The following is a 14139-nucleotide window of genomic DNA, read 5'->3' as shown; positions in this document are numbered from 1 at the left end:
CAGTACGTGGGTGTTCACTGGCAATGCTATACGGGCAGAGAATCAAACTAACGGATTTCTATCAGAACTCTTAGTTCCAGGTTAGCATTAGTTATGCTTAAGGATGTTGGATTCAGCACACAGGCACAAAATAGTCATAATATACACAGGTGGAAAGGTAAGCTCCACAAAGCTTTTTCAGCTTTCCATGGCTATTTCGAGCCGGTTTTACACTGAAAATCCACCTATGTGTGTATATGTGCGGTGGGTGTTTTTCACTACACAAGCACGCAGTCTCTACCTTGAAAACTGAGATTCTGTTTTAAAGTTCTGCACCTTTTAGAAAAGTGCATTCATCAGTACTCATTGATTGGTTGGTATGCTTTAATACTCAAGGCATTTGAACGGTGTGGCATTACAGAGGGGCTATCAATGGAGAGGTTCACTATAGAAATCACCAGAGGTTTGTAACTTAACAACTTATTGAGGGCGTTTAATCACTTGGGAAGAAATCTTGACCGCAAGATTTAGCTAAATGTGACTCTGTGAACACACTCAGTAGATTCCAGTGCTGTAAATTTTGGTCAGTAATTTTATCTCCTTGGTTTGTTGTCTGTTTACATATGATCCCAGTACTTTAATATTTGTGCATATTTTCTAAATATATAAAATGTATATTAAAAATTTTCATTCCTTGATTATAAACATGCCTCACAATCTGCAGAATTCTCAAATATTTTGATTTTTATTTTATCAGGCCCTTGTTTTATCAAACGCTTCTCGGCAAAAAAACTCCACAGGGGAAATTATTAACTTAATGTCATCAGATGCCCAGCAGCTCATGGATTTCACAGCTAGCTTCAATCTCCTTTGGTCAGCTCCATTTCAAATCCTGCTGACCATATTACTACTCTGGCAGGAGCTGGGTCCAGCAGTGTTAGCAGGCATGGCAATCCTGGTGCTTGTTATACCAATAAATGTTTTCGTGGCTATTAGAATAAAAAAGCTAAAGGTAAGGAACTGGCTGTCTCATTACACATGTCAAACAAGCTGGATTTCTGGTTTGAGTTGAAAACAACCATCTAGCTAACTATATGTGTGTGTGTGTGTGTGTGTGTGTGTGTGTGTGTGTATGAATTCTGTACTTATATATTATATGGAAAATAAAAGTTCTAAATGGAAACTTTCCAAAATTACTCACTCATTCAAGCAATATGGGAAAGATATTTATCCTTAAGTCAAATCCCAGCTCCTATAGGGCTGAAGGGTCCGATGGACATCAAACAAGTAAAAAAAAGAAAAAGAAAGGAACTAGATCCATACAGAGGTGGACATTGTGGCTACAGCTTAGGACATCTACTTCTCATATCAGACTGCCTGGTTCCAGGCCTGCTACTTCCATGCTAACAACTCAGTTTCCTGCTAATGATCTTGGGAGGCAGTGGATTACAGCCCAAATTCTAGGCTTCCTGCTGCCAATGCGAGAGATCCAGATGGAGTTCTAGGATCCTTGATTTAGTCAGGCTTAACCATGATCATCACAAGCACTTGAGGAATGAAATAGCACATTGAAATCTCTTCCTCTGTGTCTTCCATAGAGGTAGTTGTGGTAGTTTCTTTATGAAGAAATGTAGCAAGGTATTAGGGGAAACAAGCATGCCATATTACTTACAGCAGCAGGAAGGTTCTGGGAAGAAAATGATCTATCACTAGGGCAGGGGAGTAATCTAAGTGAGCATCTGAGCCAAAGATACATGAAGCAGTGGGTTCAGAATATGCACAGCCTTGGATCAGACATGTGGGGTTGTCTGAAGGTGGGGACCCGTGGCTTGCAGAGAGCAAAGGGTGACACATGCAGAAGGTTCATTGCAGTCCTTCACAGGATTAATTCATTTTATCATTCACCTTACTGTCAACAAATGTTTTGATATTCTACCATATGTCAGGCACAGGGCACTATGCTATAGGAATAGAGACATCACAACTCACTGTGATGAAGTTAATTTAAGAAACATACACATGTGGATACCAGGCCTTCCTTAGTTGCCAGGATTTTCTGACAAAAGGATGATTCAAATCCCAATACAAATGAAGTGGATCATCAGTTTTCATGACAATACTCAGAAGAGCACAGAATTTAATGTTTCCCAAGCATTGATTCGTGGAATTTTAATTTCTCATTTTTAGGCCATGGTTGATCATGGGTAACTGAAATGACAGAAAGTGCAACCCTAGCGTAAGGAAGGACTCCACTAAAAAACTAACTCACACATCCACAAATGTGTCATGAATATAAATAAACATATCATTAGTCTAGTTTTTAAAATGTGTTTCCTATGCACAGGTGTGTAATGAATAATAAATGAAGATAAATACCAGAAAACTATGTGTATCAGCACAGAAGTACTCTAGAAATAAAGGAGCAATAGTGGAATTATATGGAAGGAGAAGATTTTGGTTTACAATTTAAATATGTTTAAAGGGTGAAAATTTACATTGCATTTCAACAGTTCTTTGAAATTTTCAAACAAATTACAGCTTGTCAGTAAAGATGAAACCTAAAAGCAATAAGTATAAACAAGAAGTATTAAGCACTAGTACTTAGAATGGCAGGTTTGCTTTTAATTAAAATGAACATGTTTTAATTAGTTTTTACAAATATATATCTCATTTTAAGCAATAACATTTAAATCTGTTTATTAGAAATGGAAATACGTTATTGGGATGATCTAGAGCTTTAAAATGGTCATGGAATCTAGTGTTATGTGCAAAGATACTTAAGAGTATGCTTTTAAATAGCAAAAGCAGTATTATTAGAGTACTGACTTGTAAATGGGGCCTTTGGAAGATACAGCCATTTGTATTATAATACAAAGTGTCTATGTTACTGCAGGGGATCCTTATAAGAAATACATATAAAATTAAAATATTGTGATTTGGTAACTACACATTCATACAGAATTGGCATAAATAAAAAGTTGACATTGGCAAATGTACATTCTGAAAATGTTGGGCATTTAGTACAGTCATTGAGACACTGCTTGGCCCATCGCATCCCATTAGGACTCCCTGAATCCAACCCTGACTCTGCTTTGGATTACACCCTTACAAGAATGTTCACTCTGAGGGACCACAGGCGGCAGCTTAAATACTCAGGCCCTTGTCATCCAATCAGGAGGCTCAAAATGAGTTTTGGACACTTGAGTTCAGAATGTCTCAGCCCTAGTACTGAAGACAATTGGTAGTGAGCCAGGGAATACGCAATGAATCTCTTACTCTCCTTCCCTGTCTCCAAGAAAAAGAAATAGATAAATAAAATACGCATTTTAATTGCTTAATTGACAAAGAACTAATGAAAGATTTAGAAATTTTTAGTTTTGTGTCATTTCTGTTACAGAAAAATATTGATCTATTTAGATTATATGGAGGTTTTTGGAAATTTAGGCCATTTTAGTAGAACATGAACATTATTTTGATTATCCATTGCAAGCAACTGCTTTTACCTTGAGTTCAATGTAACTACTGCTACTTTTAAGTTACCTGTTTATAAATATTTTTTAACATGGTCAAAGAATAACAATGTTTAAATATTAAAATGCTTTTCCAAACTAAGTCTTATATAAAAAAACTTGACTGTATTTTGAAAATATGTGAATATTAAGTACAAAATTTACTCCACAATATGATTTTCCTTTTTTTCCATTAAATAGAAAAGCCAAACGAAGAACAAAGATAAACAGATAAAACTACTCAAAGAAATCTTTCATGGAATTAAGGTAATAACAAAAGATAGTTTTGATTTTACTATTCAGAGTATGGCAATAAAGTATTCAGTATGTGAAGTTCACACTGATCTCACAATAATAGCCAAGAGATTATTTAAAAGGTGATGTTAAATACATATTGTGAAATAAATGCAAAGGTTTCAGATTTTGCAACAAAGTGAATTAATCATTTGGTGTCATTTTCCATGAGCTTTTGATGCCTCCTAATGTATGTCACTGTTGAGGACGGATTTTGGATTAAAGGGAGTCTTTTACTAAAATATGATTTAAATGCAAAGCTAAGTAGAAATGCAGCCATTTTCTTTTTATGTCACTCAGCCAAATATGTATATCCTATAAGATAAAAAATCTTGCTCATTTTAAGAAAATATGTGGAAAAGAGGAAATGAAGTGTATAAGAGTGGCAATAACATTGTTATCAGTGTGAAGGCAGATTTATAAATGGGATATGTTATGTATTATTAGAATTCTTTTATATCAGGTAGAAATAATCTTACAGATGAAATTCCACAAAAGCTACATTGCAAATTAATTTTGTTCAGGAAAGCTGCCCAATTTACTTGTCTAACCTAAAATGAATGAAACTTCACAAATGTTTCCTTTAATTATATGTATCATTTCAAATTCTGTTGCACCGGTATCATAAACTTAAAATATACTGTCTTCTTTTCATGGGGCAAAATCTGCATTGAAAATTGCGTAAGAATTCCCTCTTTATGGCACTTACATTATTTAATGCACAAGATATAATTTACACATACATACACACACAGATTTGCTGGAATTTCTAAATGCTCTGTGTACTGTACTTCAGAATTTTCATCAATGTATGAATTAATGAGCTAAAATTTACTGTTAGATCAAAGGTGCCATGAAAGGGAAGTCATGCATCCTTGAGAAATTAAGTGTAACCTTAAGCTGCTCTGAAATTTTGCTGATTATTTAGGATGGTTCTACATCCCAGTTCTAAATGTGTCTCTTGGTAGGTTAGCTAGTCCAAAAACCTATATCACAGTGTATATGTGTACATGTTAAATACTGATATTCTCAAAGCCAAATTTTGCATTATCAGCTAGACTAGATCATGTAGACAAAAAAGAAAAATATTTCCCCAAGAGTTGATCAAACTCCAACACTTCAGATAGAAACTCCGGCTTTATTAGCCTAGAAAATCATTCCAAATGCCAATCAATTATGATAGCTTAAAAGTGGAAGCAGCAGGCTAGACACCGTAGCCCAGTGTTTAAATTCCTGGCCTTTCACATGCCTGCGTCCCATATGGGTGCCGGTTCCTATCCCAATTGCTTCATTTCCTGCCCAGCTCCCTGCTTGTGGCCTGGGAAAGCAGTAGACACTGGCCCAAAGCCGAGGAACCCTGCACCTGCATGGGAGACTCTAGAAGAAACTCCTGGCTCCTGACTTCAGATTGACTCAGTTGGTCCTTGTGGCAACTTGGAGTGAGAGCCAACAGATGAAAGATGTTTCTCTAAGTCTCTTCTTTCTGTAAATCTGCCTTTCCAATACAAAATAATACATCTTTAAAAGTGGAAGAAGCCAGAAATCCCTGAGGTCTGATAACAAGTGTCCCAAATCCCTCTCTGAAAAGATTGATAATAGCTACCATTTATGGAACATTTTCTATTTGCCAGACATTATGTTTATCACTTTATGTTTGCTGAAATATATATCATATACCCCAATACTGAGCTTTTAAAGTGACATCTCAATGTTTACAAAGCCAATGAAAGCCAGAGTGCAAATGAGATTTATCTGAAAGAATTGATACATGTGTTTCAGGAGACTGATTAATCTGACATCCGTAGAACATTCTGGTAACACTTGCTGCTGCCATCTTGAGTCTGAATGCTTTGTCTGGAGCTTGATTTCCTTCTCATTAAGGAACTTCTGCTTTTCTTACTAGACCTTTGACTGATAGCATGGGCAGTGATGTGCTTTACTCAAAGACTGCCAAGTTAAATATTAAAAACATCCCAAAAATGCCTGAGGGTCAACTCTAGACTAATGTCTGACCAAACAGCTGGACATTGCAGCTCAATCAGATTCATGAAGTGAAAAACAGTTGCAATGTGAATGTGTGCCTATCTCACTCCACAATATACACAATGTGCCAGTGAGAGATCCCACTTCCCCAAAGATGACAGAAAATACCTCACTATCTCAAAACACCAGTCCTCATGGGAGCATCAGTTGAACTCTCCAAACATCATTTGTAGGGAAATTGCAAAGACAATGAGCTTAGCTAGAAAGAATAAAGGAGTAGACAGAGGTGAGAAGTAGGCCGGCCACCAGGGGGATAGATTTAGCCAGACAGAAACTGCTCTGGACTAACAGCCTGAAGCTGGGAAGTTGCCAGAGTGTATCAGAAATAAGTTGTTGATGAGTAGTAACAGGGTCAAAGTGATTCCCTTCCCTCCCACCCTTCAAAAAAATCTGTAATTTAAGGAAACGTTTTGATTCAGCTAAAAGTAAAAGCGTTTTTCTTTTCTGTACATACCATCTTTAGTACTTTCACAATTGTGTGTGTCTGGTGTATTGTGTTTGTTTGTTTGTTTTCTCTTCTGTGATGTTGACTGCCAAATGGTGACTGATTCCTTTACAGATCTTGAAACTTTATGCGTGGGAACCTGCCTACAGAAAAAAGGTTGTAGAAATTCGAGATGATGAACTGAAGTTTCAAAAATCAACTAGGTATCTTGCTGTGTTTACTATGCTGGCATTAACTTTCATGCCCTTCTTGGTAAGTGTACATAATATCGCCTATTTTAATTTCAAAATTTAATGTACAAATTGATCCCAAAATTATCTATAATTAAGGTGAATATGATAAAAGTTATCTAAGCCTGAATTAAAAATTTCAAGAAATACAGTGTTGGAGAATGGAAAAATATCATTTGCAATCTCATTGTTTTATAGTTTTCATATGTAGGATTTCATCTATTTACACGTTTCTCACAAATTGAGCATATATCTTCCTCATTCTCAAAAATATAATCTGTGTTTCAGAGTTTCATTCCAGTTTGATTATGAAATCCAGCTTTATTTCATTCCAGTTTATTTTGATTTAAAGTTTGATTTGTAAGCGGTATTCAAAGGCACATAATGTAGAGGTGGAAAGTAGCATCAATTAAACATTTTTATTGTGTACCAGACAAATTATATACATTACTCTTATTCATTCTCAGAATAATATGGCATTGGTTTTATGACTACAAAAGAGGAAATGGAATTTGATAGCTATTGGAACACCCTGAGTGGCCTGGAGTTAGTATTTGTGGGTGAATCCATATGTGATAAGGCCGTACTCCTTCTACTATAACCTGTAAACCTCAGAGAACTATGTTGTTAAAATTAGGGGTTGAAACAATGGGGGAAGAGCCACAGAATAACCAATGCATCTGTAACTGGGGCATCAGTTTTTATCTGAATTATTATTCAGGGTGCAGGAGAAATAAAGGAGAGTCCGAAGTGTCACCATTATTGACAAATTTAAAATGTTTTTGTTTAAATAAGCAGGTGAGTATTATGAATAAGAAAGCAATATCCATATTTGAAACATTTTGGTCAAAGGACAAAGTGGCATTAACTTTAGCCTGTACTATGTATGTGATATATTCTGATGTATAAATGAATGTTGGTTTTCTTTTCCAAAAGAGCAAATTAAAAATTAAAAGAATAAATATTCATCTTGACATATCTTAACATGTTATTGCTTTATATGTTTTTCAGTTAATTCAATATTCAACATAAACATTATTGCATACAAGTTATAATACACACATGCAATGTGGAAATATGTGTATATAAAACTATTTTAGAGACAATACAAATTTGTATATCTATTTAGCAATATTATTATTTATTTCTTTTATTTGAAAGAAAGAGAGAGAGGGAGATTCTATTTGGTTCCTTCCCTAAATGCCCTAAGCCAGGAGCCTAAAGTCAATCCTGGCTCTCCTATGCAAGTTGCAGGGACCCAAATGCTTGAGCCATGGTGTGCATTACCAGAAAGATGGATGTCCACAGGTATATACAAGCCTCCAACCAGGCACTCTAATATGAGATGTGGACATCCCAAACAGCAATGGAATCACTACTTCAAATTCCCACACATGGTGCATATTTTAAATGATAGTATTTCTTTCAGTAAAATATGTCATGTCTGAAAAGAGCTGAGTCATGTGGTGTCAAGGGTATCCTCGTCTAAGATCCATGATTTCATGATGTGTCCTAAATCTGTGTATTTTGCTCAGCTATAGTATCATGTTTCAGTAAACAAACGAAAAGATCAATTTTTAATGACTAATTCAATGTTATTAGCAACACATATGTGAGAAAAAATAACATTTGCCTTTTTTAGGTATCTCTGTCTACCTTTGGTATCTATTTCTTACTGGATGAAGGAAACATTTTAACAGCCACTAAAGTGTTCACATCTGTGTCTTTGTTTAATATTTTGAGGATTCCTCTGTTTGATTTGCCAGAAGTAATTTCGGCTGTGGTCCAGGTATAGTCAGAGTATCATTACTAAGAACCATCCTTCTATTGAATTCTACAAACTTTCTTTCTTTAAATGTTCATTGTATCTTTTAGTTGGGGTTTTAGTAAATACCCTAATACATGTATATAATATGTGATGGATCAATCAGTAATGGTTAATATATCCATACATAGACATAATTTTTTGATTAACATAAATTGTGTTTTCTCCCTCAGTCTGATTTCATTTGTGATTGTTTAATGCAACTGTCAAAATCAGTATCCCTATATCTGGGGCACAAGATGCAATAGAAAGAATTATCTCTTCCTTCCTTACGTTCCCCCCATAAAAATAACTTTTAAATATTTTATTATATAACATTCCTTAAATGTTATTTTCTTTTGCTTAGCTTTTTGAAAACTGGTGTTAGCCACTATGCCATCACAAGGTTCATTTTTTGCTTGCACCTGTGAATTTCTAAGCAGATGCTTTGCAGGAAACTAGATTTGAATGTTGTCTCAGGGTTCAGAACAATCCATCTGTAATGAATGAAAAAGCAGGGAGAAAAGTGTGCTGATAATAATAGTCTGTCAACAGCCGGACTGCAAGATACTGGGTTATCTTCCATCTCTGGAGTCTATTTAGATACCACAATGAGCAGGAGACTGGTAAGAACACAGGGAATCCAGAACTGTGAGTGCCTTGACTGTTTTGTAATAAAAATATTTATTGTACATACTTCACTGAATGCTTTTCCCTCAAACCTTGGTTCAAAGAAAGAAAGAAAGTAAAAGAGAGAAAAGAAAGAAGACAGAGAGAAAGAAAGAAAGAAAGAAAGAAAGAAAGAAAGAAAGAAAGAAAGAAAGAAAGAAAGAAAGAAAGAGGGAAAGAAAAGAAAGGAAGGAAGAATTTGCTTATTGGCATCAACTCTTTGGCCTAAGAATTTGTCTTCAAATTATTGTGTTGTTATTTGAATAAAGCAAAACAACTCAAGAGTAAATAACAACTAAGTCATGTCTGTGTTGTTAAACCCTATTTTTTCATATTACATTTACATTTACATGTAATAGCCAACAGAAGGCATGGAAGTGCTACCAATGTGATACTTTTGACGTCTGTTTTCACAACAGATTTCTCTTTTAAAAATATGCCAGTTGTTAATTCCATAATGCTGTAAATTGTTGTTGATGTTATGCGGGGGCTTCTAATTGATCGGGATGATATTCTGCCAGCTCTGCCTTCAGACCAGAGATGGTCTTCCCAAGAAACTGTTGAATTTATCTGGACAATAAGATGCTGGACTCTATGCTTGGTATATGTTTGCAATGAAAGAATCTTGACTAAATTCGAACTGTAATACTGCAACAAGGTGGAGGAATCCACCATGGGGGAGGGTACGGGGAGGGTTGGGGCAATCCCAGAGCCTATGAAACTGTGTTAAGTGACTTTTTAAAATTAGAATCTGGTTAAAGTATACAATTCTAAACTGTTGCTTAGTTCCTAGCAATAGTCTGCCACCTTCAGTTAATAAATAAGGAGAACCGAAACATCAGAGAAGAAAAAACTAAGCATGAGTACTGAGTGACACATGGTAAAAAAAAAAAAAAACTTAGTTCTGTTACAAACCGAAGTCTCCTAGCACAGCATAAACAAAAATGTACTTATAATTTTATTTAAATAACTTCCAGGGAAAAATGCTGTTTCACTTATGTTAATAGTAACTACATTTTTCTTTTTTTTAGCTATATTGGACATTTATTATTATTAAACCAAACAACAGTTTGATTTATTGTTAGATTTCATTCAACAATTTCAAGGTTGTTATTAAAACCTTATCTGATTTATCCCAAAGAAATATCACATCATACCTCTTAATTATGATAGTTATTATCAAAAACATCAGAAGCAAGCAAGTGTTGGTGAAAAGGAGTAAAAAAGGAGCTTTCACTTGCTAGTGTCAGGAGAGCGAACTGTCACAGCCATAATGGAAGACAGGGTATATTTTCCTGAAAAGGTTGAAAATAGGCATAAATATGTCCCATGAATCTCACATCTAAGCCTATCTCCAAATAAAATAAAATAATGACCGTGAAAATATAGCTCTCCCATGTTTATCACAGCTTTATTAACAGTAGCTGATTTTTAAGCAGAACATAAGTGTTCATTGATAAATAAATAGACCCAGAAAATGCATATTGTATATAAGTATATGGATAAAATAAAATATACATAATTCATATGCAATATAATGCATATATATGTGTGCATGTATGTCTTCCTTATTGCTATTATATATGTACATACATATATACACACATGCAAATATTTCCTAGTCTTATAAAAATGATATGCTATCACTTCCGGCTACTTAGCACTATGTTATGCTCAGCAGAATAAGTCAGACGCAAATTGACGGCTACTGCATGATCTCACATACAGCATCTGAAAAGTCTTGTTGGGAAGTGTGGGAAAATGAGAAGTTAGTGGATGGATACAAGTTTTCAGTTTTAAAGTGAGTAAGTTGTGGAAGCCTAATGTTGAGCAGGTTAATGCTGTTAAAAAAGTGCTTTACTCAATGTTTCTTAAGAAAGTACATGTTAAGTTTTCTCACTACCCATAGAAAAGGTAATACATATGTGAATTATCATGTGACTCCTGTGATCATTAAAAAGCTAAGTATATGTAAACACATCACACTGTGTACCTTAAGTACAATTTTGATTTTTCAGCTACCTCCGTAAAGCTGGAGAAAAGCTAATCTTTCTATCATTAAACAGTTAAGATGGGTTTTCTAAAACAGTAAGGAAATTCTGCTTCTTCACATGCCTTCCTTAATAGGTGGCATAACAGTTTCTGTCGTCCAACCTCAAAGCCCCCTTTTCGTTTAGGAAACATGATGCCTGCAGCACGGAAACAATTCAAGCCATGCTTTCCATGGCACATGAACATCTTCAGTTTTCATCAGATATCTTATTCAGGCTCTAAATTATAACAAATGCTTTGTAGTTTCCATTCTACTTGAACTTCAAATAAATTCTATGTGCTTATTTTCTTAGACTAAGATATCATTGGGTCGGTTGGAAGACTTTCTCAACACTGAGGAGTTTCTTCCTCAGAATATTGAAACAAGCTATGCAGGAGGTCAGCATTTTCTCTTCACAGTCAATATGTATTTGACTTTTGGGATAGGATAAATACTTCTAAAATCCATTCTTGTCCTTTTTCTTCTTCTTCTTCATAGACTATGCCATTGGATTCACAAATGCATCCTTCTCTTGGGATAACACAGGGATTCCAGTATTAAAACAGTAAGTGATGTTCTCCAGAATAGATTTCTTAGAATATTTAATGTTGGGTTCTGTAATATCCACAACTTTTATTTATTAAAGTGTAAGAAGACAAATTTATGGAAATTAATATAACAGTGGCCTAGCAGTTAAAGTTAAAGTCCTCGCCTTAAAAGTGCCGGGATCCCATATGGGTGCCGGTTCTAATCCCGGCAGCTCCCTGCTGTGGCCTGGGAAAGCAGTTGATGACAGCCCAAAGCCTTGGGACCCTGCATCCATGTGGGAGACCTGGAGGAGGTTCTTGGCTCCTAGCTTCGGATTGGCATAGCACCGACCATTGTGGTCACTTGGAGAGTGAATCATCGGACAGAAGATCTTCCTCTCTGTCTCTCCTCCTCTCTGTATATCTGACTTTGCATTAAAAATAAATAGAAATCTTTTAAAAAATCACTATAAGTTTCAATTTCGTGGTATGTACCACCCTTTTCTTTTTATTTCTCTACTTGCAGCATTTTATTGCTTATGCATGGTTTGCATTTTGGAAGCCTGTTTTTTTTTTTTTTCTTTCTTTTAAAGAACCAGAAGCTGTGAGCACTTTCCTTTATCTAAAGACTTTTTCAAACACCGTAACAGAGAGTTTCAATGTCATCTTTTTCCTTTTCTTGTTTTGCAGTTTGAATATGAAGATTCCAGAGGGAGCTTTGGTGGCTGTGGTCGGGCAGGTTGGGTCTGGAAAGTCTTCTGTGCTTTCTGCCATTCTAGGGGAAATGGAGAAACTTACAGGAGTCGTCCAAAGAAAGGTAGAGATAATGTTGCATTCTATCATCATCTTCTAGACTAAGAGGCTAATGAGAGCATGTCATCGGTAGCATTTGTCAAATTGAATTGATGCAAATATTTAATGGGCATTTCTAATTTACAACCAATATTTCTGTTTCCATTGAAATTTAATAACCATGGTTGGATTAGTTACAATTCTGAACTCCAAATACCTTAGCAAATCAGTTATGAATGCTTGTAGTAACTGAAGGTCTTGGCTGAATTGCAGCCAATCATACAGAAATAATGGTGAGTTATACTGTGCTTTGATCAGGTTTACAAATGTTACTCATTGCACAATTCTGTAAGTAAGCAGGGCCATTTCATTTCTGTGCCACCTCCTAGATGCTCCTGGGTAGAATTTTTGCCATGAAAGAATCTCAAAAACAACAATATTAACGATCAATTTAAAATTCAGTCTTTGTTCCACGGTGAGATCCATTACCAATCATATGTTCTATTTTTAAAGGTCTTTGATAAGCAGGAAATAAGCTCTTTATCTATTCTTTCTCTTTTGAAACACTGGACTAGCATCCAATGAGCATTTCTCCAGTCTTAATTAATTCACATAAAACTGCTCAGTAGCTCCTTTCCATCTCTCATAAGATGTGGAATGTTTATACCTAAGATTACCTTAAAAAAACTTTTTGAACAGATATCAATTTTAGCTTCTTTTTTATTTCTTTGCAATGTATCATTCTTCCTATCCTTTTGTCTTTCATGATCCCAAAACTGTCATGAAAGGCTAATTTTTAATATTACTTTTCTCTCAACATGCCTCTCATCTAACATAGACTTTTTCTGATAATATCAGACAATGAGCAGAATTGCTTTTTAATGTATAATATCTTCATAGCCTTGCATACTTTGTAATTTTTGCTATCCAGTATTTTTCTATAAATCATCAGTCTTCACTTTTCCTCTACCACTGAATATTCTTTTAAAAATATAATACCCTATTATATTCTGATAGGTTTTTTTTAGCTGCTCTCATCATGTAATTACTATGCACATACTATGCACCTAGTACTTACAACCAAGAACACAGGATTGCAGCCTGTATAAGATATTGCCTTCCTTCTTTCACAGTTCATAGTCTGATGAGCAAAATATAAAAGAAATGTGTATGGCAAGCCTTAGATCAAATACACAACATGAAATAGAACATTAACAACCAGTAAATTTTACTTTGAAAGAGTTAGAAAAACAATTAGAGATGAACTGACCTTTTATCTGGAAATAGCTAAGAATTAATTAAAATGATGTAAATTCTAGCTTACACTTTTATACATTAATAGTGGCAATGAGTTGAAAAGTCTGGGGTGAACACTGAATATGATTGCATAGACATAACCTAGTTGCTGCCACAGAACCTTCCAGTTCCCTATAAATTATTGTGCTTATCAGTATTTTCTTTGTGATAATTGAGACTGTCATAGTAAGATTTAGGGATTATCTTCTGTCTCTTTGAGAATCTATAATTAAGAAAGTGCTCATACTGGTAAAAAGGAACCTAACAATGCATTGCTAATGATAAAGCTGAGAACACACTTTATCTAAATCACACATGTTCATGTCAGAGGAAATCATCTGTCTTATACCTGGCCACTTTGGCTTTCAGGAGGTCTCTGATCTCTGAAATACTATGCCAGATATCTCTGTGCTGAATTTACAAGTCAAATCTTTGTTATCTTGATTCTGTCTAGTTAAGTGATCGTTATGATGATTTGACCAACTTAACCTTTAGAGCTTAGAGATTTTTTTTGAGTGT

The 14139-nt window shown here is 35.0% G+C and overlaps 1 protein-coding gene across 2 annotated transcripts in view; it reads left to right on the top strand.

Moving 5' to 3' along the window:
- The window catches only part of LOC101535776 (ATP-binding cassette sub-family C member 2-like), an 87242-nt gene that overhangs the window by 23766 nt on the left and 49337 nt on the right, over positions 1–14139 (top strand). For both annotated transcript variants that reach the window (XM_058661758.1, XM_058661759.1), the window contains 7 exons: positions 737–991; positions 3690–3755; positions 6385–6522; positions 8143–8289; positions 11319–11403; positions 11504–11570; positions 12223–12349. In XM_058661758.1, coding sequence (XP_058517741.1) covers positions 737–991; positions 3690–3755; positions 6385–6522; positions 8143–8289; positions 11319–11403; positions 11504–11570; positions 12223–12349 — 885 coding nt within the window. The remainder of the gene's footprint in view (positions 1–736; positions 992–3689; positions 3756–6384; positions 6523–8142; positions 8290–11318; positions 11404–11503; positions 11571–12222; positions 12350–14139) is intronic.

Source organism: Ochotona princeps, chromosome 3 (assembly GCF_030435755.1).
Source record: "Ochotona princeps isolate mOchPri1 chromosome 3, mOchPri1.hap1, whole genome shotgun sequence".
Lineage (NCBI taxonomy): Eukaryota > Metazoa > Chordata > Mammalia > Lagomorpha > Ochotonidae > Ochotona > Ochotona princeps.
The sequence above is the reverse complement of the archived record's forward strand: the minus strand, read 5'-3'. Positions and strand labels throughout refer to the sequence as shown.